Below are 22,539 nucleotides of genomic sequence, written 5' to 3'. Positions count from 1 at the left end.
GTGACAGTGAGTGGCAGAAGCCGGGGCCTAGCGCTCCGGATCAAGCCGAGTCCGGCTGAGCAGACCCCAGGAATCGCTCGGGTCGCGGTTCAGGAGGTGACACGCGAGACCGATTTTAGAAATCCAAAGGCCAGGGCTGGGTCTGGCCGGGGGTGCCTGAGGAGTCCATAGGTGAGCTCGCGGCGAGCAACGGGGAAAGGGGGTGCAGCGGGCGCGGCGGGGGCGCGCAGCCGGAATGTTTTGATAGCGGGCGCGCGCGCTGGGGGGCGCGCGTGGGCGGCGGGGCCGCGCTCGAGGGTGGCCGCTGTTGGGAGCCGAGCCCTTGGCCCCGGGGCCGGGCGACCCTGGGGCGCTCTGGGCTCGGGTCTGGGAGGCTGGGTATAGGGAACCCAGCCCAGCCGGGGTATCTGGCTCGGAACCCCCCCCCACCACCACCACCACGACCAACAACAACATCTGCAGGAAGTCCCAAACCTAGGCCCTGCCTACTCAATGGTCCCTGGGTCTACACTGACCCGGTCAATGGTGAGTTTCTTGAAGGGCTGGGTTCCTACCAACCCATGGAATCCCACCGGGGCCAGACTGAGCCAAGATCCCCAATCCCCAGGGCCTACGCTGCCTGGGTGAGTACCACAGAGACCCTGCCTGGCTCCAGAACCCGTGAACCCACGGATTCACGCACGATTTGGAGTGTACACGGACCCAGACAGGACTTCCCATCCCAGAGCTCTGCCTGCCTGCCTGCGGGGTCTAATGTTTTCCCTGCTGGGGAAAGAAGTGCCCTCCAATAGGTCCTCTTCAGCAAAGACTCTGAAGGGGGCCATAGTGGGGCTCCAGGAAGCAGGTCTTCATTGCTGAAGCCAAGGTCAGGCTCTGGACAAAAACAGTGTCCTGGTGGGCTGCTTGACCTCAGACCCAGAATGGCTCAGTCCCTACAGAATCAGGAACTTAATTTGCTGCGATCCTGCAACTGAGTTGAGTGCTCCCAGACCTGGGGGCAAGGAAGTTTGCCTTTCCCCCTACTTGAGCCTTTGGGGGCATTGGCCTCCTTTTGGTGGGGCTGGGGTGGGTGGCACAGTTGGGTTCCTCCCCAGCCCCTCTTCCCCACTCCCCTACCCTGGTGCCTGACAACTTCTCCTCCAGCAGCTGCCGAGCCAGGGCACCGAGGGCTGGAGTGGAGCAGAACCCTGTCCATGGAACTGGTAGGGCCATGTGCTTATCTCAAACCTCTGTTGAGAGAATGCTTCCAAACTGCTGGTGTCTCAGGGAGACCAGGGCTCTCAGAAGGGAAGCCAAGGGGAAGGGACCCTGCTCTCCGTGAACTGAAGATTAAACAAACAGCCCCTTTCCCCCCCCACACTCATCCAGCAGGGGCAGATTCTGAATTCAGGTCAGAAAGGCATCGGAGACAGTCCTAAGCAAACTGTTTCCTGAGGTTTCTCCTCTTTGAGCCAATGAGAGGGATAGGGATTCTGTGCTCAAGGATTCACTTCTGGCCTAGGAGGTGGGGCAGCAGGTGCATAGCATCTGGGTCTAAATCGGGTTTCTTCTTCTTGTCCACTGGCAGGTGGACAAGGTGGACAGGGGGCTGTGGTGATGGCGCAGTTTGACACAGAATACCAGCGCCTGGAGGCCTCCTACAGCGACTCACCCCCCGGGGAGGAGGACTTGCTAGTACACGTTGCGGAGGGGAGCAAGTGTGAGTCCTTAGTTGGGAAGGCCAGAGTTGGCAGCGGGAGGAATCTGGGAGAGAGTTGGAGGTGCCCTGGGAGAACGAAGGTCTGACATTTCTGTTCCTGTGCCCACAGCCCCCTGGCACCACATAGAAAACCTTGACCTCTTCTTCTCTCGAATATCCTTTGTGTCTCTCTGTGGGAACCCTGGGACCTTTAGCCTCTCCCTAAGTCAGGCCCATGATGAGAAGCAGGTGCAAGAAGCATGGCGGAAGCGAGGGGGTGGTGCTCTTATCTTGGAAGGAGGATCAGAGCTTGTCTTGAGGCTGAAAGAGTCTGCTGAAATTATGATTGTTAAAAATAATGATGCCCCACATTTGCCAAGAGAGCCACTGCCTGCACGTACTTGGCAGCATTCATTTATAAGGAAACTTTCTAAGGGTGACCCTTCTGTTTGATGAGATGTTAATAATCATGATAATTAATGCCTTTTGACTCATTCGGTGTTACTTCTGTGTTAAAGATTTTACACGCAGTATTTCAGACCTCATAATCTGGTGGTGAGGCAGGTATTGTTATTTCTAACTTAGTCCAATGGACAAAAGCTAAGGAACCAGGGCAAAGCCACATACCTGGGAAGTCGCCAGGTCAGGACTTGAGTTCCGATGCCTTAACTGCTGCCTTTGCTGACTGCTTTTTCTTAACAATGACACGTTTACAATCTACACCAGAAGAATGGCTTCACATGTATGCTCATCGGGGAAGTCTTCGAGCTTATGTAAGTAGCAAGCACGTGGTATGGACTATGACAACACTCCATCTCCTTTGCTATCACCTCTGGCCCTACTCACCAACACAGCTCAATCCCAGACCCAAAACTCTGGTAGTTTTAGAATTCGATGTGACACTAAAACTTTCATGTTAGAAAAGCCTTCCAGAATCATGACTGGTTATGAACTGTACTACTGTAACAATATAGAGGAATTCAATATGGGGGGAGGGCTTGGGGAAGGGCTGGGGGAATCCTAGAACCTATGAAACTGTGTCATAAAATGATACAAAATAAATAATAATAATTTTAAAAAAAGGAAAAGCCTGCCAAATATTCTCCCATGAAGAGAACTCGGTCTTTGACCCCTCCATCCAAGCTCCAGGAGAATGTCCCTGGTTCAGTCGGGTGGTCCCCAAGATGCCAGCCACTGACTGGACGGAGCGTGGGTAGTCCCCAAGTTGCCAGCCACGGACTGGACAGAGTGTGCGCCTTGCCTTCCAAGGGGGAAGGAGTGATAGGGTCTTGCCAAGGGGGTGGGGGGTTGGAGAAGCCTTCGCTCAATACAGATCACCAAAAGTTGGGGCAGGGGGCCATTCTCAAAAGACAGTTGGAGGCTGTAGATTAAAGACCACACTCATAAGACCTTTGAAAGAGTACAGGTGGAAGAGAAGACTGTAAAGTGAGGAAAAGAGGTGCTGTGGCTAACCACAAAAAAAGAGTCAATTGGGGTCTGAGAAGGTCCCATGGGTTTCAGCTATAACAAGAGCCATGAAGAGAAATCTATGGCCCTTTCCATTTCCCCACTCAGCTTCCAGACTCTTCTCTTGCCCTGCTTTATTGCACTAGTATGTCTCTGTGTCTCAGGCCATACCCTCTCTTCCCAAATCCCCAGGCAGTTCCTCTTTGTGGTTGCCTTCACTACCTTCCTGGTTAGCTGTGTGGACTATGACATCCTATTTGCCAACAAGATGGTGAACCACAGCCTTCACCCTACCGAGCCTATCAAAGTCACGCTGCCAGATGCTTTTTTACCTGCCCAAGTCTGTAGTGCCAGGTAAGGTCTCTGGGTAGGAGGACACCCCCCTGTGATTCTCACAGGTGGTGAAGCAAGTGTAACATGAGGCAGTAAATCATGTCACAAAATCCTTCCTGATGGCACTTATGTCTGTCGAGACCCCTGGCTCCAGGGGCTCCCCGCCTTTCCTTCTTTTCCCACACCAGGATCCAGGAAAATGGCTCCCTGATCACCATCCTCGTCATCGCTGGTGTCTTCTGGATCCATCGACTTATCAAGTTCATCTATAACATTTGCTGCTACTGGGAGATCCATTCCTTCTACCTGCATGCTCTACGTATCCCCATGGTAAGACACAAGTTGGGTAGTTAGCATTGCAGCCTCAGGTGTCTTGGATGCATTCCTAGGCCTCAGATGTCCTTACTATCATCTGTTAAGCCAGGCAGCATCTGCTTAATGACTCTATCTCCCACACTTTGTCTCTCTCCACCTCCCCGCCACCGCTGCAGTCTGCCCTCCCATATTGCACATGGCAGGAAGTGCAGGCCCGGATTGTACAGACCCAGAAAGAGCACCAGATCTGCATCCACAAGCGGGAGCTCACCGAGCTGGACATCTACCACCGCATCCTCCGTTTCCAAAACTATATGGTAGCATTAGTGAACAAATCTCTGCTTCCACTGCGCTTCCGCCTGCCAGGACTTGGAGAGGTTGTGTTCTTCACCCGTGGCCTCAAGTACAACTTCGAGCTGATCCTCTTCTGGGGACCCGGCTCCCTGTTTCTCAATGAATGGAGCCTCAAGGCTGAATACAAACGTGGAGGGCAAAGGCTGGAGCTGGCCCAGCGCCTCAGCAACCGCATTCTGTGGATCGGCATTGCCAACTTCCTGCTGTGCCCCCTCATCCTCATCTGGCAGATCCTCTATGCCTTCTTCAGCTATGCTGAGGTGCTGAAGCGGGAGCCTGGGGCCCTGGGCGCACGCTGCTGGTCCCTCTATGGCCGCTGCTACCTGCGCCACTTCAACGAGCTAGAGCATGAGCTGCAGTCCCGCCTCAACCGTGGCTACAAGCCTGCCTCCAAGTACATGAACTGCTTCCTGTCACCGCTGCTGACCCTGCTGGCCAAGAATGGTGCTTTCTTTGCCGGCTCCATCCTGGCTGTACTCATTGCCCTTACGATCTATGATGAAGACGTACTAGCCGTGGAACACGTCCTCACCACCGTCACGCTCCTGGGGGTCACAGTGACTGTGTGCAGGTGGGCAGGGCAGGGGAGCAGATGGATTCCCAGGGCCGGGGAGGAGACCTACAAGTCTCATCACCATGGCCCTGCTCACTCTGCACCAGGTCCTTTATCCCGGACCAGCACATGGTGTTCTGCCCTGAACAGCTGCTTCGTGTGATCCTCGCTCATATCCACTACATGCCCGACCACTGGCAGGGTAATGCCCACCGCTCGCAGACCCGGGACGAGTTTGCCCAGCTCTTCCAGTACAAGGCAGTGAGTGGAGTTGGAGTTAGGGCCTGCTAGAGACCAGCTGGGAGCTCGCTCGGTGGTGAGGGATACACTCGCCCTGCTCTCTCATGACCTGGGTTTCTCCCTCCCGCTCCCCCTTATTCGCTCCTCTCCCGATCCCCCCAACCTGCTCCTTTTAGGTGTTCATCCTGGAGGAACTGCTGAGCCCCATAGTCACCCCCCTCATCCTCATCTTCTGTCTGCGCCCGCGAGCCCTGGAGATCATAGATTTCTTCCGCAACTTTACTGTGGAGGTAGTCGGCGTGGGAGATACCTGCTCATTCGCTCAGATGGATGTTCGCCAGCACGGGCACCCCCAGGTACAGGCAGAGAAGGGAGGCCAGCAACTGGGGTTGCTGCTGCCCTCCACGGCACCTCCAGGCAGAGTGCAAAAAGGGTACCTCCTTTTGAGCCAACAGGCTACTGTGAAGGTAGCCCTGTACTGGGGACACACTGCTGCTGAATTTCAGCCCCAAGCTTCCTGGCATGTGGTTTATTTTTGGGGTTGGTGCCTGGGGACTCTAGATAAATAGGGTGATGCTGCGTTGCAATCTGTGTCCTTCAGGACACATAGCTACACCCACACACTGCAGGAAAGGTACAGGGAGGGTCCCTGGGAGAGGACAGGTCCTGCAGACTGCCACTTTCCTTGTGCAGTGGCTGTCCGGCGGGCAGACAGAGGCCTCTGTGTACCAGCAAGCTGAGGATGGGAAGACAGAGTTGTCCCTCATGCACTTTGCTATCACCAACCCTGGCTGGCAGCCCCCACGTGAGAGCACCGCCTTCCTCGGCTTCCTCAAGGAGCAGGTGCAGCGGGATGGGGCAGCTGCCAGCCTGGCCCAAGGGGGTCTGCTCCCCGAAAATGCCCTCTTCACATCCATCCAGTCCTTGCAGTCGGAGTCCGAGGTATGTCAGGGGTGGGTCAGGGAGCTAATGGGAAGAGAGGACATGTGGAGTAGAAGCAATCTTCCTGCTTATCTCATCTGTGCCATTGAATCCAGTGGCCCCTCTCTTGCCCTGAACTTTCTACCCACCCCTTTGCTTACACAGCCCCTGAGCCTTATAGCCAATGTGGTGGCTGGCTCATCCTGCCGGGGCCCCCCGCTGGCCCGAGACCTGCAGGCTTCCAGGCACCGGGCTGAAGTCGCCTCTGCCCTGCGCTCCTTCTCCCCGCTGCAACCTGGGCAGGGCCCCACAGGCCGGGCTGCCAGCACCATGACAGGCTCTGGGTGAGTAGAGGTGGACCAGGACGGGAGGGCACGGCGGGACCTCCGCTCCCCCTCCTGCCTGCCAGCTACAGCTCGCCTGGGTCTCAGAAGTGCTGACGCTGGCTGGCTATCTGTGCCGGGAGGGACAGGGTGGACGCCAGGACCGCCAGCTCCGGGAGCAGCGTGTGGGAAGGACAGCTGCAGAGCCTGGTGCTGTCGGAGTACGCATCCACTGAGATGAGCCTGCATGCCCTCTACATGCATCAGGTGAGCCAGCAGCCGGGGCTCCCACACTGAACAGAGAGGTTTTATAGGGGTTTTGATGCAAACCAGCAGAGCATGGTTTCCAGTCCCTTCTCTGCGGTCTGCCTGCCCTGTGCCCCCCCATTTGTGTCAACACTCTCTTAATGCCTGGATATCCTCTCTCGCCAAGTGTACTCCTGACCAGGGCCTCCACACCTGTGCCATCTTCCCTCTTGTGAGTCCTCTCTCCCTAAGCTAGCCAAATAACTTTGTCATCTTCATCCTCAGCTCTCTACTGTGACCTTTGCCCAGAAACTTCTCCTCTCACCTCCCTTGGCAATGGTCTCCCTTGCCCACCTGCCTGAATCCTCTTATTCTGGTTCTCACCAGCTGACATCATCTGACGTGCTGCCATTGCTCCCTCATTGAATTGTTTTTGGCCTGCCCCTCCTGTCCTGCCCTCAGCCACCAGCAACAGCCTATGAGCCCCACAGGGATCAGCCTGGTGGGCTCTCTTGGTCACTGTAACATTCCCAGCCCCAACAGTGCCTGGCACTTGGCCTTTGGCATGTTCTTGAGTCATGTGGGTAGATCAAATATGAGCCCCCCGCCACAGCCCTGCACACAAGTCTTTCCGGGGATCGGCTGAGCTTGTCACCCACAGTGAGTCACATCTGTGGCACACCAAGAACATCACAGGGATCTGGGTCAAAAGTTTCCAGGTGAGGCAGGATAGCAGTGGCAACTGGCTGACTCTAGGGCAGGGGGCATGAACATGTGTCTCAGACAAAGCTCCCATCTGCTTTTCTCCCACAGCTCCACAAGCAGCAGACTCAGGCCGAGCCTGAACGGCACGTGTGGCACCGCCGGGAGAGTGATGAGAGTGGGGAGAGTGCCCCCGAGGAAGGGGCAGAAGGGGCCCGGGCCCCCCAGCCCCTCCCCCGCTCAGCCAGCTACCCCTGTGCCACTCCCCGACCTGGGCCCCCTGAGACCACTGCCCTGCACGGGGGCTTCCAGAGGCGCTATGGAGGCATCACAGGTAGGCAGCATATCCGGAGGCAGGAACCTGCAGAGCAGGATGGAGGCCAGCCCCAACCCCGCAGCTCCTGCCACTCCTCACAAACCCTCCTCATGTCTGTTTTCTTTGTCTCTCTAGATCCTGGCACAGTACCCCGGGCTCCTTCCCACTTCTCTCGGCTGCCCCTTGGTGGCTGGGCTGAAGATGGGCAGTCAGCATCAAGGCACCCAGAGCCCGTGCCCGAGGAGGGCTCGGAGGACGAGCTTCCACCTCAAGTACACAAGGTAAGGTTTCTTGTGGGCCTGGGAAGAACTGCAAAGAACCATCAGAGTGGTGGCTCATGGGCTGAGCGGAGGCAGGTGCCCCCCCGCACAAACCCATCCTGGATATGCACAGTGCTCTCCCCTGCCATACACACACCCTATTCTTGCCTCCACAACGCTCCTGTCCCCTCCTTCGCTCACATCTATAGGAATCACTCTCTGTCTCCTGGATCTCTAGACTTCCATGGGCACAAAGGTAGCCAAGGCCCAATCTCCATGACCAACTGTTCTTTCTCTCCCCAGGTCTAGACGAAGCTGAGAAGGATACCCGTGCCCCAAGGATGGAGGCCACTGCCGCCCATCCGCGTGCCATGGGAGAGCCTTTGAGCATTGCCTGGCTCCACGTGTGTGGTGTGTGTGTGTGTCCGTGCCTGGCCAAGGGAGGAGGTGCCAATGGTGGACTTGCCACAACCCCAGCAGACAAACCTGGGGGCATGCAGGCCTCTCACCTCATCCCCAGAACCCCCTTGGCTCAGAGTGTGGTGCTAGAAAACCGGTCTCCAACCCAGCCCCAGGACTGCCAGTTTGGCACTGAGAGAAGCTGCCACGCTGGGAGAACCTGTGCCAACTGTGGAGTGGGGGGGGGGCCTGGGCCTGGACCCTTGACCCCTGTAGCCCGCCCTCTCCCCAGCCCCACCTTGAACAGATGAGCACCTGTGGCTGTGGCCCTTACCTCACCCAAGTTCTTGCCCAGTGCTACAGCCAGCTCACCTCTCTTCCACCCTGGCCCCCTGCGCGCATCACTGGCATGTGTGTGCTGTTTGCTCCTGTTCTGTTTGCTCTTGGCCCCCTCTGTTGGGGTGGAGGCCCTAGCTCCCAGCTTCCCATACCCCAATGCCATCATTTGACACTAAGAAGGAAGATTTCTGAATTGCCAGACCAGGATGGAAGCTTCTTACTGGCCTCTCCAACTTTTGAGGTCCGGTCCCTGGGAGACCCTGCCCCCACCCCTTCCATTGCTGCTTATTGGGCCCCCTCACCACCTGCAGGTGGGATGGACAGGGCTAGAGCATGACTTCGGCTGTCTACAACCCAGCAAGAAAAGCTGCAGCCTACTTCTGGCTGTCACCTAGCAGGGGAGAAGGGCGTTGCCCCGGGCTTGGGCTACCGCATTGCATGCTGGGACTCAACTCCTACCCCGTGAAGCACCCTACGCCCAGCCCTGGTGCACTGAGGGGACAGGAAACTGCAAACCGGGTGGGAACCGTGTACAGCTTGATGACCCTTAATAAAGAAGGGACTTTGACCAGGTTGCTGCTTTTTCTGTGTCAACTGAGCTAGGAACTGGGGAGGCAAGAGTGAGGATGTATATGAGTTCCTCCAGGTGCCTGGGGATGGAGACAAGAATCTAGAAGAAAGGAATACACCAGCCCTCGGGCGTAACCAGTGGCCAGCTAGTGAAGGACTCTTGACTTTGACCAGCTGCAACCTCGCCCCCACTGTGCCCAACTTCGGTGTAGGTGACTGTGTCCAGCCGCGCGGTTAGATTTCCCGCCCCAGCACGTGATCAGGCTGGTCCAGCCCCTCCAGCTTTCCTTCCTCACGTGCACGATTCTCCCGCCCCCTTTGGAGACATTTGGCCAATGGGAACCTTGAAGAGGGGCTGGGGGCGGGGCTGTTGCCGTAGAGGACAGTGAGATACTGAAGCCCGACATTCCTGCGGGGCCTGGATTCGGCAGGAGGGTCCCCTGTCTCGAGCGGCGTACGCGCCGTGCGTGAGTGCGTGGCGGCGGCGCGTGCGTGAAGAGAGTGGGCGGTGTGGCCGGGTCCACGTGCGTGCCTACTCGTGACCCTCCCTCCGAGCGTCTTAGGGCCCTGCGGATCCATGCCCCAAGGCACACTGGCGTCCAAACCCTTCTGCGAGCCGCTGGTGCCGGTGTCCCGTCCCGCAGTGCCCGCCGCCCGCTACGCTTGACCATGGTGACTGTAGGCAACTACTGCGGCGCCGAAGGGCCCGCGGGGCCGGCCTGGGAGCAGGGTGGCTTGAGTCCCTGCTTTTTCTTCACGCTGGTGCCCTCTACGCTGATGGCCCTTGCGATCCTCGCCTTGGTGCTAGCCCTTCCCTGCAAACGCCAGGAGCGGCCCTCAGGCACCGATGCACTGTCTTGGGGCGCCGGCCCTCGAGTGGCGCCTTACGTCGTACAGCTGCTTCTCGCCACGCTGCAAGTGGCGCTGCCCCTGGCCAGTCTTTTCGGCCGCGTGGGTACGGCCGAGGGGGCCCCACTGCCGGGCTACGTGCTGCTAGCCTCCGTACTGCAGAGTCTGACCAGCGCCTGTGGCCTGTGGCTGCTCGTGGCGGAGCGGAGCCAAGCCCGGCACAGTCTGGCGATGGGCATCTGGATCAAGTTCAGGCACAGCCCAGGGCTCCTGCTCCTCTGGTCTGTGGCGTTTGCCTCTGAGAACTTGGCACTGGTGTCCTGGAACAGCCCACAGTGGTGGTGGGCAAGGGAGAACTTGAGCCAGCAGGTGAGGGGCCTTGGACGGGATGGGGGGCGGTTGAGGGGAGGTCTTGAGGGCGGAGCTGGGGAAGCATGCTGCCTGCCTGTCTGCCTGTGGAGGCTCCCTCTTGGCGATTTCTCTGGGAAGAGGAAGAAGGGTGGGGCTAGCACTGATAGCCACTTGGTGGGGAGGGTGTGTGCTGAGTCACTGTAGGAGATGGTTTGTTTGTTTGGTTTTTTCCCTCTTCTCTAAGCCTTCTCTAGGAGCTGGGCCAGGAGGAGGACCTGGGTGTGTTGCCTCCTGGAGTCCTTGAGTCTGTGCAACAGGAAATCCTATCACAGGTCCACCTATGATAGCCTGCCCGTATTGTGTTCCCACCCTAGGTTCAGTTTGGCCTGTGGGTACTGCGGTATGTGGTGTCCGGAGGGCTGTTTGTCCTGGGGCTCTGGGCCCCCGGACTTCGTCCCCTGTCCTACACCTTGCAAGTTCAGGATGAGGACCAAGACGTGGAAAGGAGCCAGGTACTGCTCAGTTTCTGAATCCTGGACTCTTAATTGCATTGCCCATCATCCTGCCATCCCTCACTGTGATGCCTTCCTGCACCAAGCACCATGTGTATAACCTGTTAGTTTGGCTGCCTCCCACCAGGGGCTATTTTGTGGGGTGCTCAGAGTGTCGCAGAGGAGCCGCAGCACCCCCACGATCTTCCCTAGAGGGGTCCTGGCTGCTTACTGCACTTCTTTTGCATGCCTGAGCTCCCTTCCGTTCTGTGTTTTACCATCCCAGGCTCGGTCAGCAAGCCAGCAATCCACCTGGCGGGACCTCGGCAGGAAACTCCGCTTGTTGAGTGGCTACTTGTGGCCTCGAGGGAATCTGGCCCTGCAGCTGGTGGTGTTCATCTGCCTGGGACTCATGGGACTGGACCGGGCACTCAATGTGTTGGTCCCCATCTTCTATAGGGATATTGGTGAGGGGCATCCTGCAATGGTCCAGAGGCTGCAGCCACCTTTCCCTAGGGGGAGGTGGGATGGAGATGAGGGGCGGGGCGGGGCTGCCACTGTGGGTTCTTGTGTTCTCTGCAGTGAACTTGCTGACCAGCAAGGCCCCTTGGAGCTCCCTGACCTGGACCGTTACCACCTATGTTTTTCTCAAGTTCCTCCAGGGGGGTGGCACCGGCAGTACAGGTAGGCAGGCCCCAGCAGTCTCCCTGACTGGCCTTAGCCCCGTCACAGGCATCATCTTGACTGAGGGCTGGGCTCCTGGTGTCCAAGCCCTGCTTACTGAGGTCTCCCCTAACTCCCCACCCCTGCCACCCCCAGGCTTCGTGAGCAACCTACGCACCTTCCTGTGGATCCGTGTACAGCAGTTCACGTCGCGGCGAGTGGAGCTGCGCCTGTTCTCCCACCTGCATGAGCTCTCGCTACGCTGGCACCTGGGGCGCCGCACCGGGGAGGTGCTGCGCATTGTGGACCGGGGCACGTCCAGTGTCACGGGGCTGCTCAGGTGCCATGCCAAGGGCATGTGAGGGACACTGTCAGAGCAGCAGACAGACCTGGCTGGGGGCAGCTGCCCCCAGTCCTTGGTGACATTGCTTTAATTATGGGATTACTGCCCATCTGCTGCCATTGTAACTCAGATGCCACAGGCACTGAGAGAATCTTTCTTGAATTCATCTCACCCGAGCTGCCCACTCTACTTTGTATATAGAGTGGTACTTTTTTTGTTTTTTGTTTTTTTGTGGAATCTTTGTGATATCAGGACCAAATTATGCCCTGTCTTAGGAGTCAGCCCCAGAGTTGCCTGAGGAGTCAGCCATGGTGGGGAGAGGTTTTTACCCATGGGTAGGGAGTCCCTTCCTTTGTTACACTGGCTGCAAAAGCGAAGAAGTCTGTGTTTTATTTAGCCCTCTACTTTTGAGTGGCATTTGGGTTGATTCCAACTTGCTGCTTGTTCTTTACCAAAGATCAAACACCACACTGAAGTTTCCAAAGGGTGGGATAGCTGGGAGCTAAACCACATCCCCCACCCATATAAAAACCTTCTTGGTCTCTTACCCCCTTAGCTACCTGGTGTTCAACATCCTGCCCACGCTGGCTGACATCATTATTGGCATCATCTACTTCAGCACGTTCTTCAACGCCTGGTTTGGCCTCATTGTGTTCCTGTGCATGAGCCTATACCTCTGTGAGTTCTGGGGCCCTGGGGGCAGGCTTCACCCCACCTTGGGTAACCCACCTTTCAGAGGCTGCTGAGGGAGCTCATGTCAAGTTGGACCTTAGCTTAACCTGGATGGAAGACCAGGGCCGAGCATTCTGGTCCTTTGACGTCCCTGCTACAGATGAAGGTTGAGAAGAAACCGCGTTTGCCTAGCCAGATGTTGCTCCCCTGCAGCCAGGAGTATTCTGTGCATCGCAGGCTACCAAGGTTGTCTTGGCCATAGCCTGTTCTCTCAAGAGAGCTTAATAAAGCTCTGCCCCCAGGAATCTGGCTCCCTGGGCCCCTAGACGGGACAGGCAGTGGCAGGTAGTGAAACTTTACCTTAGTCTCCGTTGGGAATGCTGTCTTACCCTGCACCTCACCTCCTCCTTCCATTATTTTTTCAGTCCTGACCATTCTTGTCACTGAGTGGAGAGCCAAGTTTCGCCGCAGCATGAACACACAGGAAAATGCAACCCGCGCACGAGCGGTGGACTCACTACTCAACTTTGAGACGGTAATGGAGACCATGGGGCCACCGTGTACAGCGCACAGGTGGTAGGAGTGTGGCTTAGGCTGCCAGGCTAGGGGAACGTAGGTGATGCTTGTGTGTATGGCTTAAAATCCAGGAGTGGTTGGGGCTCTTGGTGCTGTGTGCTCCTGCCCCACCTCCTAGCCCAACACCGAGTTTGAATGCCTTAGGTGAAGTATTATAATGCTGAAAGCTACGAAGTGGGGCGCTACCAGGAAGCCATCATCAAGTACCAGGTAAGGGCACCAGTTGGAGGGAAAAGTAGGAGCTAGCGGGCCCGGTGGTGTTGCCTGCATTTGGGAACAGTGAGTATGTGTCTGACATTCCACCCTTTCTGTGTCCCGTCCCCAGGATTTAGAGTGGAAGTCCAATGCCTCGCTGGTCTTACTGAATCAGACCCAGAACCTGGTGATTGGACTCGGGCTGCTGGCGGGCTCCTTGTTGTGTGCATACTTTGTCAGTGAGGAGAAACTGCAGGTGAGGCAGAATTGTGGAGTAGGGGGCAGGTGGGTGAGCAGCAAAGAGGAGCCCAGTATCTCCAGGGTGGCAAGTGAGCAGGACTGTGGGAAGTGCAGGTTGCAGGTCTCCCTGTAGTGCCATCGGCTTCCCTGGATCTCCGCAGGTTGGAGACTTTGTGCTCTTTGGAACCTATATCATCCAGCTGTACATGCCCCTCAACTGGTTTGGCACCTATTACAGGTAACCTCCTCCCTCGGCCCTCACTTGTGTAGATGCATGGGAATAGCCTGGCTGCTCACACCTGCCCGCCTGCCCCTTTCTTGCAGGATGATCCAGACCAACTTCATTGACATGGAAAACATGTTCGACCTGCTAAAAGAGGAGCCTGAAGTAAGTGAAGGGAAAGGAAGGGTATGGGGGACTGTAGGAGATGTTTCCGGTGTCTGGAACATTCCAGGCCAGTAATTCCAGACCCCTACGTGGCCCCCTTCCAGGTGAAGGACCTTCCTGGAGCGGGACCCCTTCGCTTCCACAAGGGCCGAATTGAGTTTGAAAATGTGCATTTCAGCTACGCTGATGGGTAAACCCTCCCCCATTCCCAGCTCCAGCTGCCTGCTGCCTCTTCTGCTCCAGAATGCCTGCCGTTCCTATGCCCGCCCATGCCCAGCTGAGCACTTGGGCAGGAGAAGGGCAGAGTCCACCAGTGGCTCTGGTGACCACGCCCACCCTTCCTTGCAGGCGGGAGACCTTGCAGGATGTGTCCTTCACTGTGATGCCTGGACAGACCCTGGCCCTGGTGAGAAGAAACCCAACCACTTGGCGCCAGGCCCCACACACTTCCCTCATACAGTGTCTGTGACCATGCTGGCTCATAGCCCAGGCTGGCTAGTAGAGCCACAGCCCCAGCTAACAGACAGAAGGATTGAATGGACACTGGGCCAGGAAGGCTTTCATAGGAGAAGCCTTTGAAGCCCATGTGCCTGAGAATGTCCTCCTCTGCTTCCAATGCCAATGCCACAGGTGGGCCCATCTGGTGCAGGCAAAAGCACCATTCTGCGCCTGTTGTTCCGTTTCTATGACATCACATCTGGCTGCATCCGGATTGATGGGCAGGACATCTCACAGGTAGGGTTGCTAGGGATAAGACTAATTCAGGGGGTGTGGGTATGGCAGAATGGCAAAGGTGGAACATCCTGAGAGTAGCAGGAGTTGTCATCCCTACAAAAGTAGGGGGCATCTGCAGCTCTGTGGCACCCCCAGCCATATGAGCAGCATAGCCTTGAGAGAGATTTGTGCGTTGACACTCAAAGGGTGAGGATTTCCTGTAGCACTCAGCTAAAACATGTAGAGGAAGTATATTTTATGTCTCTCTCTCTTTTTTTAAGATTTATTTATCTGTTTGAAACAGTGGCAAATACACACAGAGAGATCTTCCATCCAGCTGTCCTAACATGGGTGCAGGGACCCAAGGACCAGGACCATCTCCCACTGCTTTCCCAGGTGCATTAGCAGGGAGCTGCCCTGGAAGCAGAGCAGCTGTGATGCCAACCGGCATGCCAATATAGAATGCCTGCATTGCAGGAGGTGGCTTAACTTGCTGTACATGTGGCCATGCCCTGCCAATTTTCTTTATGCAGATGCCAAAATAGAGCAGTTGATTGATTTGTGCCTGTGAGTTGGGATCCGCAGTAGTGTTAGCAGAGTCCTTCCCCCAGGGCCTGGCCTGCCATCCGGGCCTGAGGGGGCCTTACAGACACACATGATCTTTGGGTCCCAGGTGACCCAGAACTCTCTACGGTCGCACATCGGAGTTGTGCCCCAGGACACCGTCCTCTTTAACGACACCATTGCCAATAACATCCGCTACGGCCGCGTCACTGCTGACAGCAATGAGGTGGAGGCTGCTGCCCAGGCTGCAGGTATCCATGATGCCATCCTGGGATTCCCAGAAGGTGAGCTCCACTGCAGATACTACTTCCTTGCCTGTCTGGTCCCAGAAGCCCAGTTTGTCCCTCATGACTGAGGAAGGTGGGCACTGTCTACAGGGTACGAGACACAGGTGGGTGAGCGGGGCCTGAAGCTGAGCGGAGGTGAGAAGCAGCGTGTTGCCATCGCCCGCACCATCCTCAAGGCTCCGGATATCATCCTGCTAGATGAGGTAAGGCCTCAGCCTGCCTGCTCCCCACCCTCCCTCAGCCCATGGGTGCACCAAGCAATTCCCACTGGGCACCCATTGCCACCTATTGTCTCAAGGCTCAGCTGGCAGCCTACATCCTCCTTCCCCTGGCCAGGAGTTATCAAGGTGGGCACTGGTAGCTTCACCCAGGCCTTCTCTATAGGCAACATCAGCGCTGGATACATCCAATGAGAGGGCCATCCAGGCTTCTCTGGCCAAGGTCTGCGCCAACCGCACCACCATCGTGGTGGCCCACAGGTATGCGACTACAGGAAGGGGGCGGCTGGCAGTGGGTACCTGCACCCACAGGGTAACGGAACACCAATCTCCGACTCTGCAGGCTCTCAACTGTCATCCATGCTGACCAAATCCTCGTCATCAAGGACGGCTGCATCGTGGAGAGAGGACGGTAAGGGCACACAGGACAGAGTCTCTGAATGGCGGGCTGGGGGGTAGGGGCTCACCCTTGCCCCACTGCCAGCCATCTGCGGGTTGGTTCCAGGCCTCCCAGGCCAGGCTGCACACCTCCCTCCTTGCACAGGCATGAGGCTCTGCTGACCCAAGGCGGGGTGTATGCCAACATGTGGCAGCTGCAGCAGCAGGGACAAGAGAATGCCTCGGAAGACAGCAAGCCTGAGACCACGGCACAATGACAGAAGGGAGCCCCTTCTCTCCCAAAGGCTACCTCAGAGGGCAGCGTGATGCGCCCCTTTTGTCCAGGGTTATTTCATCTTGGTTTCAAGGTTTGCTGCAAGCATCAGCAAGAGATTGGGACCTTTCAGAAAAGCACTTTTGGGGGAAATAAAAGGTGTGGACTGTGTGAGGATGACTGGCTTTGTGATGGGAGCTGCTGAGGTGGGCTTCTACCTCGCAGCCAGGTGGACATTGTGCACGAGACTTCCATCTGGGATTGCAGGAGAGAAAGGTACATGACACTGGAATGCCACATTCTTTATTTGTTGCGGACTCTTCCCTGCCCGCTACACATGGGGGAAGCCTCAGGGTTAGGGGGATAACATTCAGTGGGGTGGGGGGTGCCCAGAGCAACACCTCTCAGCACCCACTGCCACCTCAACCAGGGAATGCTTCTTTGCACGCTGTCCATCCCCCCCACACCTCCAGAGAGCTGGCAGGGCCCTCCACAGGCTCAGCTGGACCAGCTCCTCCTCGTGCCCCCCAGGTGGAGGCCTCCACATCACTCTTGCTTCTCCGTGTGCTCCAGGCCGCTCTGGGCCTTGTCCTCTCTCTGTGGACCCTAGAGGTGTGAGGGTCACAGTCCTCCTCAGGCGAGCCTCCCTCCCCAAGCCCAAGGCCCTAGCACAGGCTGCAGTTGGATGGCTTCAAGCTGCGGCTCTGCGCCTGGAGCAGGGAGAAGGGAAGACAGGGGGCGCCGTCAAGGAGATAAGGGCACAGCCCTAGGTTTAGAGCTTAGTACGGGCTAGAGTCTTATGGCAGGTAACAGAGAACCCACTCCCCACCACCAGTCCCCGCCAGCACACTCATGCACACGTAGTTCATACTCTCTCATCTCAGGACCCTGTCTTCACTCCATGCTCGTACCTGCTGCTGCTGGTATTCAGCTTCGCTGGCTGACAGTGCTTGTGCTAGCGCCAAGTCTTCTTCCTCCTGAGAACTGGGGGGAGGGGATGACACATGAAACCCAAACTTCTGGTTCATGCTAAGCAGTGGTGCTGTGGGCGTAAGTGGTCTAACCCCACAGGGGCAGCCCCAGCCCATGCCCCACCCCTTGCACCAGGGAGCACTACTACCTGGGCACCTGGGGTTTGGCCTCTGCCAGGGACAAGGCCAAGGCCTGCTGTAAGGCTTCATCCTCGGTCTGCAAAGAGAAAAAGGAGACTAGTGAGCTCATGGTTCAGGCCCCATGGGGTTTTGCTTCCAGCCGTCCAATTTATGCTGCACTCACCAAGCCATTCTGCAAAGTGATCACTGGGGGAGGGACCGCCCTGGATGGAGACTGAGTCGTTGTAGCTCTAGGGCAAAAACAGTCTAAGAGGTTGAGGTCTCAGATGAGAAAGGGGTGGGCGAGGAAAGGAGACAGTGGGTAGGCCTACCTGCTGGGTGTAGAGGAAGGCAAGGTCCTGCTGGGGCTGGAGACGGCACTGGCAGCAGAAGCGGCCAGGCTCTGTGCTCTGGAGATGGCAGCCAGTCTGTAGGGAAAGAACAATCTTGGCACATACTGCCCCCACCAACACTGCTCCTACTAAGAACAGGCCTTCCCCAGGATGGGAAGGAAAGAGAGAGTGGTGCAATCTGGAAGCACCAATCTGCAAATCTAGAACCCACCCCACCTCCTCGGGGCTCCTGGGGACAGACAGGGTGGAAAGCTCCCAGTTCATCAAGACCCAGGTTGAGCCTGCTTCCAAAGGACAGAGCAGTCACCAAGGCAAACAGGGCTTGGTGGCCATTACCCCGCCCGGCTGGTCGGATGGCTCTGCCCGGAGCAGTCATGGTCCAGTGGGTGTCGGTGCTTGATGCAGAAATTACGACCACAGCGTTCACAGGTGAGTTTCATCATCTCGCGCTGCCGGCAGCCAGGCCGCTCGCATTTATTGGTGAAAATCTGAGAGGGAGACGGGAAGAGTGTGTCTGTTGAGAAACCAGGCGAGTAAGCAAAGTACAGGAGGCGGGCCTCCCAGGAGGTCGCGGAGCTCCTCCCTGAGACGACCTGCTCACCTTCCGTTTCTGCTGTGCTGGATCAGAGCGACAGTCCCTGTCAATGTGCTCCCCCACAGCGCGGTCTGGGGGCTCCCCTCTGGCCACAGGCACCGGGACATTACAGAGGGGGCACACGGGGACCTGAATATCCTACAAACAAGGGAGAAGAATCAGTCTGTGGGGGACCTTCTCCAAGGCCAATGATTCTCTTGTCTTACAAGAATCTGAGTTCCCCCAGCCCACCTCCCTGTAGGACATTGTGACCCTAGAAGGTCAGCAAGCACAGGATTACAATTGATTGGATAACCTTTGCATGAGAATAACCGAATAGATACCTTTTGTATAACTCGTTGGATATCATTTGTATGGGAACAGCTGAGTGGACAGCATGTGTATGAGAACACTTGGTGGAATATACAAGACAAAGGAGTTCCAAGCAAAAGTATAGAAACTGGGTTTTGTTGATAAGCTCAATACCTCCTCCCTTAACCCATATGACCCTCAGTGCATAAAGTCTGATGCCACTAATAAACTGCTTTGACCAGTCAGAGTCCACCCGTGTCATTATCAGCTCCGTGCACCAAGTCCATCGCTGCAGGACAGCGACACCACCCGACACACACCCCAAATGCACAAGAAAACACAAATGTTCCCCAGCACTAAGTGAGTCCCGGAAAAGAAAGGTGTGATGAGGACAAGCAAAGCAGACAGACGGGGTAGGGTGGGACTTCTGGGTTCAGGCTCCCTCCGCCCTCCAACATACAAACACACCTTCTGGTAAGCGGAGCCACAGTGGTGCTGGGCGTAGGCCACATGGTCTGCACAGAAGATGCCTGAGCAGGCATCACACTTGAGCGGCAGGAAATCTGCAGGCAATGGAGTCAGACTGCACAACTCAGAGGCACCTCAGCGTCCTTCCCTCTCAGGGGACAGGAAAAGCCACCCGGTTGCCAACTCCACATCCCGCACTACTCCCCAATCGATCTCCTTAACCACGCCCCTCCGGCCGCGAGCCCCGCCCTTTTTCTGGTACTTCCAAATACTCCACTCGTCTCCCCTGGAGCCCACTGTCCAAGCCCCACCTGCAGTTCCAAGCCCTCTCCTCGTTCGGCCCTGCCCCTTACCCAAGCGCTGACAGCTTGGCTCGGAACAGTGAGCCCCGAGGTCCGGAAACTCCATTGCCGGGCCCGGCGGGGCCTGCAGGAAGAAGCAGCGAGCGCTGAGCGTGTCTAGGGCTCCCCCGTTCCGGTCCGACCGTGACTCGGCGCTCTGAGGGGCGCCCCGCCCCGCCCAGCCCGGGTTACCGGAGTCCTCAAGCACCTGCCGGCCCCGCGGCTCCCACTCCTCCCTCGGCGCCGGCGCGGGCGCGCTGACGTCACCACGCAGGGCGGGCGCATCCTGCGCAGTCTCCGGGCAGCGGGGGGCGCGGCTCTGTCTCCTCCCGGCTCGGCCCAGGAGCGGGCTTAGCCTGCCAAACGGTCTCTAATACGTAAGTGTGGAGCGGAAAGGCGGCCAAGGCCGGGGGAGGTGATGTCTTGGAGTTGGGGCGCTGAGGGTGGCTGGAGTCTCCCAATTCGCGCTTTGGCTCCTCTCTCTGCACCCTCTCCTGGCCGGATGTGTTTACTTTCTAGGAGTTGACAACTCCCTTTGTTTCTCGGTAATGCAAGTGTGTCTCCGGAGTTTCAGCTCCCTCGCAGGTTCCAGCTTTGATGCGCTTCCTGTAAGACTTCCTGACTCTCCTAAGTCTAGAGTAGGTGCACTTGATATGCGACCTCCCTACCACTGTTCCAGCAGCTCGCATTTTCACACCTGGCTGTACTCTGACACATGCACACAGACATAAATATACTTGACAGGCTGTTACCACATCTACCGCCTCTGTCGAATCCCAGCACCTGAGGGTGCCTAGAATAGTGTTGTTCTCAGACTCCGGTGTGAATGTAGGTCACCTACAGGCTTTGCTTAAAATGCAGATTCCTGAGCTCTAGGACTCCGGGGGCAGGGTGGGGAGGGGTAGTTAGAATTTAAACAAGTTGCCCATATAACATATTATGACAAAACAAACAATAAATAGACAACTAACCGAAATATTTTCAGTACATGTTGTTTCTCAGATTAGCCCTTGTAAAAGGGAGAGTTTTTCTTAGAAGGCTTGGGGTAGGCTTCGGACATGACCCTACATTCACCCTGTATGTGCTGGCAGGCCTCTTCTCCTTCAGGCACCTGGCCAGTGCCAGGAGGAGAACAAAGTCTGCATGTTTTGAGAAAAAGATAAGACACGGGTGCACATCCTTGCCCAGCTCCTTGGCCCGGACCCGGGCGAGGTCACGCCGCCAGCTGAGGTATGTAAACTTTGGGCATTAAGCCACCTTTGTCGGAATTAGCCTAAAATCCCCCCAGCCGCGCAGTGAGAGAGTTCTCTCTCCTCTCTCCCGGGAGGCTGTTGCGGTTGCAGAGAAAGACTGAAACGACCCCGTGATGTCGAAGGGGATGATGTGCTGAGTTCTCCCCTTCACCCCGGTGGTGTATGGTACGTTGGAGAACCTTTGCTCTTGCTTTTCTACATTTACTTTTTGCCATTCTTTTGTGCTTGATGTTTAATAAACATTTAACTTTGTATGTACTGGAACGGCTCGTGGACGTTTCTGCTCTAACGAATCCGACCCTCGAAACATTAAAGACCGTGCACGGCTACAGCCAAAATTATATTGCTGGGACAGCCCTGAGAACCCAGCTTTGCCCAAGTAGCTCTGGGGGCGGGGGAGGCCTTCCAGGCGCAGCACATTTTAGTGCTCCTGTGTCTCAGACCCCTCATGCCCAGAGTTGGTCACACTCCATCTTCATATGAGTCTGGTGATGGGATCAGATGAAACAGGTGAACTGTGTTTAGGGAGTTAAACAGTGTCCTCCAAAATGGAGAGGAAGCCAGACCACAGTGGGCAAGGGGAGCCAGTCTCCCCCTGTCTTTCTGTCTCTTCCTCCATCTCCAACTTCTGACTCTTTGCCCCTATGCTGAGTTGACTTCTTCCCCCCTCACAATTCTGAAATCTGTTGCTCTTGGCTCCTCAAGTAGAGGCCCCCCTCCAGCCTGTCCAGGGTCATGGCTAAGCCCCCCTGGGTCTTCCTGGTGCCTGATGCAGCTGGGTGCGAGGTGGCTGAGTGACAGAAGCTTGAGGAGAAGCCCTAAGACGCACAGGCCAGCACCTGGTGTTGGAGATAAGAGGCCTGCAGGGGTAGCTGAGGTCAGGGATGAGCCTGGCAGATGTGGTGCAGGGCACCAGGCGGAACCCGCTGTACTTGCCTGATCATATTCTTTCCTGGGAGTGAAAACAGCTGAGCTGATAATGTATGCACTACAGAATGGCCACCAGCCTCCCTGACCTCCTCTCGGTGGGGACATCCTGGTGGTTCTTTTCAGTATTCTCACTGAGAGAACACACACAGTATGCTCCATAGAAAGAGACTGACGGTAAGAACTTGGCAAAGGGCACCACTTACGATGCTCTGTTTTCAGACCCAAGTGCTTCGGTTTATCTTGGCTCTGCTTCCCAAGCAGCTTCCTGCTAATGCAGATCCTGGCAAGCAGCAGGTGACAACTCAAATATTTATGTCCCTGCCACCCCTGTGGGAAGTGAACCAGCCAACGGAAGACCTCTCTCTCTCTTTCAAAAAAAAAAAAAGAGAGAGAGAGATGCTAATCTTGTATCAGATTTAAGCCATAAAAGTGTTTTATTTTCTTCCAGAATCTGTAATTCCAAGGAAAACTCTTATCATTTAAGGGAACTACAAACCATTCCTTGGGATTTGGCACATTGTTGTAGGTTTGTCAAACTCTCTGGTTACCACCTAAACTCAAGCTAGTAATATGCGGTGGCTTTCTTTTGGCATGCTATAAGGGTCTTTGTCAAGGGGATTCACCTTTTGACACAGTCCCCTTTAGAAAGGTCAAGCATTGACAAGTTTATCCATCATGAACCCTGAGACACCGTTACCTATGAAACCAGCACTAGTTCTGTTCACTTGGGACACATGAAATTGCTACCAGTTGACCATTTTTTTTAATAAAAGCAGCATTTTCATACAGCTTAATCTAATCTGAACAGCACATGTCACTGGCAAGAATTATTTTTCTCTGACCATTTTCTGCCTGATTCCTAGCCTGTTGGGTTTTGGATCCCAGATGCAAAGATAAACACATCTTGTGTGGGAGTAGAGTTTAAAGTCCATATACCTAAAAGTCAGATTGCCAATGTTCACCTATATTAGTCCTTTAAACACTTGCCATTTTCTTTT

General features: G+C 56.0%; 3 protein-coding genes across 11 annotated transcripts; 2 read left to right on the top strand and 1 right to left on the bottom strand.

Moving 5' to 3' along the window:
- The first annotated feature begins 34 nt into the window (after positions 1 to 34).
- ATG9A (autophagy related 9A) lies at positions 35 to 9,014 on the top strand. Of its 7 annotated transcripts, none has more exons than XM_040986543.1 (16): positions 35 to 171; positions 1,147 to 1,202; positions 1,568 to 1,699; positions 1,809 to 1,852; positions 2,387 to 2,451; positions 3,338 to 3,499; positions 3,667 to 3,808; positions 3,970 to 4,718; positions 4,808 to 4,961; positions 5,117 to 5,296; positions 5,634 to 5,882; positions 6,027 to 6,205; positions 6,334 to 6,451; positions 7,244 to 7,466; positions 7,584 to 7,729; positions 8,012 to 9,014. In XM_040986543.1, the coding sequence occupies exons 3-16, from the start codon at positions 1,597 to 1,599 to the stop codon at positions 8,015 to 8,017; spliced, it is 2,520 nt and encodes an 839-aa protein (XP_040842477.1). In that variant the 5' UTR covers positions 35 to 171; positions 1,147 to 1,202; positions 1,568 to 1,596; the 3' UTR covers positions 8,018 to 9,014. The 7 variants fall into 7 exon arrangements, with proteins under 7 accessions (XP_040842477.1, XP_040842474.1, XP_040842480.1 ...); XM_040986540.1 differs by having other exon boundaries at positions 1,144 to 1,202; XM_040986544.1 differs by lacking the exon at positions 35 to 171 and adding an exon at positions 287 to 525.
- Positions 9,015 to 9,471: 457 nt separating this feature from the next.
- On the top strand, positions 9,472 to 16,390 carry ABCB6 (ATP binding cassette subfamily B member 6 (Langereis blood group)). 2 transcript variants are annotated; one of them, XM_040986537.1, is made up of 19 exons: positions 9,472 to 10,234; positions 10,591 to 10,728; positions 10,994 to 11,174; positions 11,290 to 11,391; positions 11,527 to 11,710; positions 12,270 to 12,391; positions 12,811 to 12,920; positions 13,106 to 13,171; positions 13,287 to 13,412; positions 13,558 to 13,634; positions 13,721 to 13,784; positions 13,889 to 13,974; positions 14,133 to 14,190; positions 14,415 to 14,519; positions 15,172 to 15,346; positions 15,440 to 15,552; positions 15,734 to 15,828; positions 15,911 to 15,979; positions 16,112 to 16,390. In XM_040986537.1, exons 1-19 carry the CDS (start codon positions 9,686 to 9,688, stop codon positions 16,221 to 16,223), a joined length of 2,532 nt encoding a protein of 843 aa, XP_040842471.1. In that variant the 5' UTR covers positions 9,472 to 9,685; the 3' UTR covers positions 16,224 to 16,390. The 2 variants fall into 2 exon arrangements, with proteins under 2 accessions (XP_040842471.1, XP_040842472.1); XM_040986538.1 differs by lacking the exon at positions 10,591 to 10,728 and having other exon boundaries at positions 9,590 to 10,234.
- Positions 16,391 to 16,506: 116 nt separating this feature from the next.
- ZFAND2B (zinc finger AN1-type containing 2B) lies at positions 16,507 to 19,585 on the bottom strand. 2 transcript variants are annotated; one of them, XM_040986547.1, is made up of 10 exons: positions 19,551 to 19,585; positions 19,371 to 19,443; positions 19,018 to 19,112; positions 18,265 to 18,396; positions 18,000 to 18,151; positions 17,643 to 17,738; positions 17,495 to 17,561; positions 17,340 to 17,407; positions 17,131 to 17,203; positions 16,507 to 16,825 (listed from the first exon to the last, which is right to left on the bottom strand). In XM_040986547.1, exons 2-10 carry the CDS (start codon positions 19,423 to 19,425, stop codon positions 16,766 to 16,768), a joined length of 798 nt encoding a protein of 265 aa, XP_040842481.1. In that variant the 5' UTR covers positions 19,426 to 19,443; positions 19,551 to 19,585; the 3' UTR covers positions 16,507 to 16,765. The 2 variants fall into 2 exon arrangements, with proteins under 2 accessions (XP_040842481.1, XP_040842482.1); XM_040986548.1 differs by having other exon boundaries at positions 16,507 to 16,929; positions 19,551 to 19,572.
- Between the last annotated feature and the right edge of the window lie 2,954 nt (positions 19,586 to 22,539).

Source organism: Ochotona curzoniae, unplaced genomic scaffold (genome assembly GCF_017591425.1).
Source record: "Ochotona curzoniae isolate NIBS_2020 unplaced genomic scaffold, NIBS_Ocur_1.0 contig_4514, whole genome shotgun sequence".
Classification (NCBI taxonomy): domain Eukaryota; kingdom Metazoa; phylum Chordata; class Mammalia; order Lagomorpha; family Ochotonidae; genus Ochotona; species Ochotona curzoniae.
Note: the sequence above shows the minus strand (reverse complement) of the source record. Positions and strands in the feature narration are given on the sequence as shown.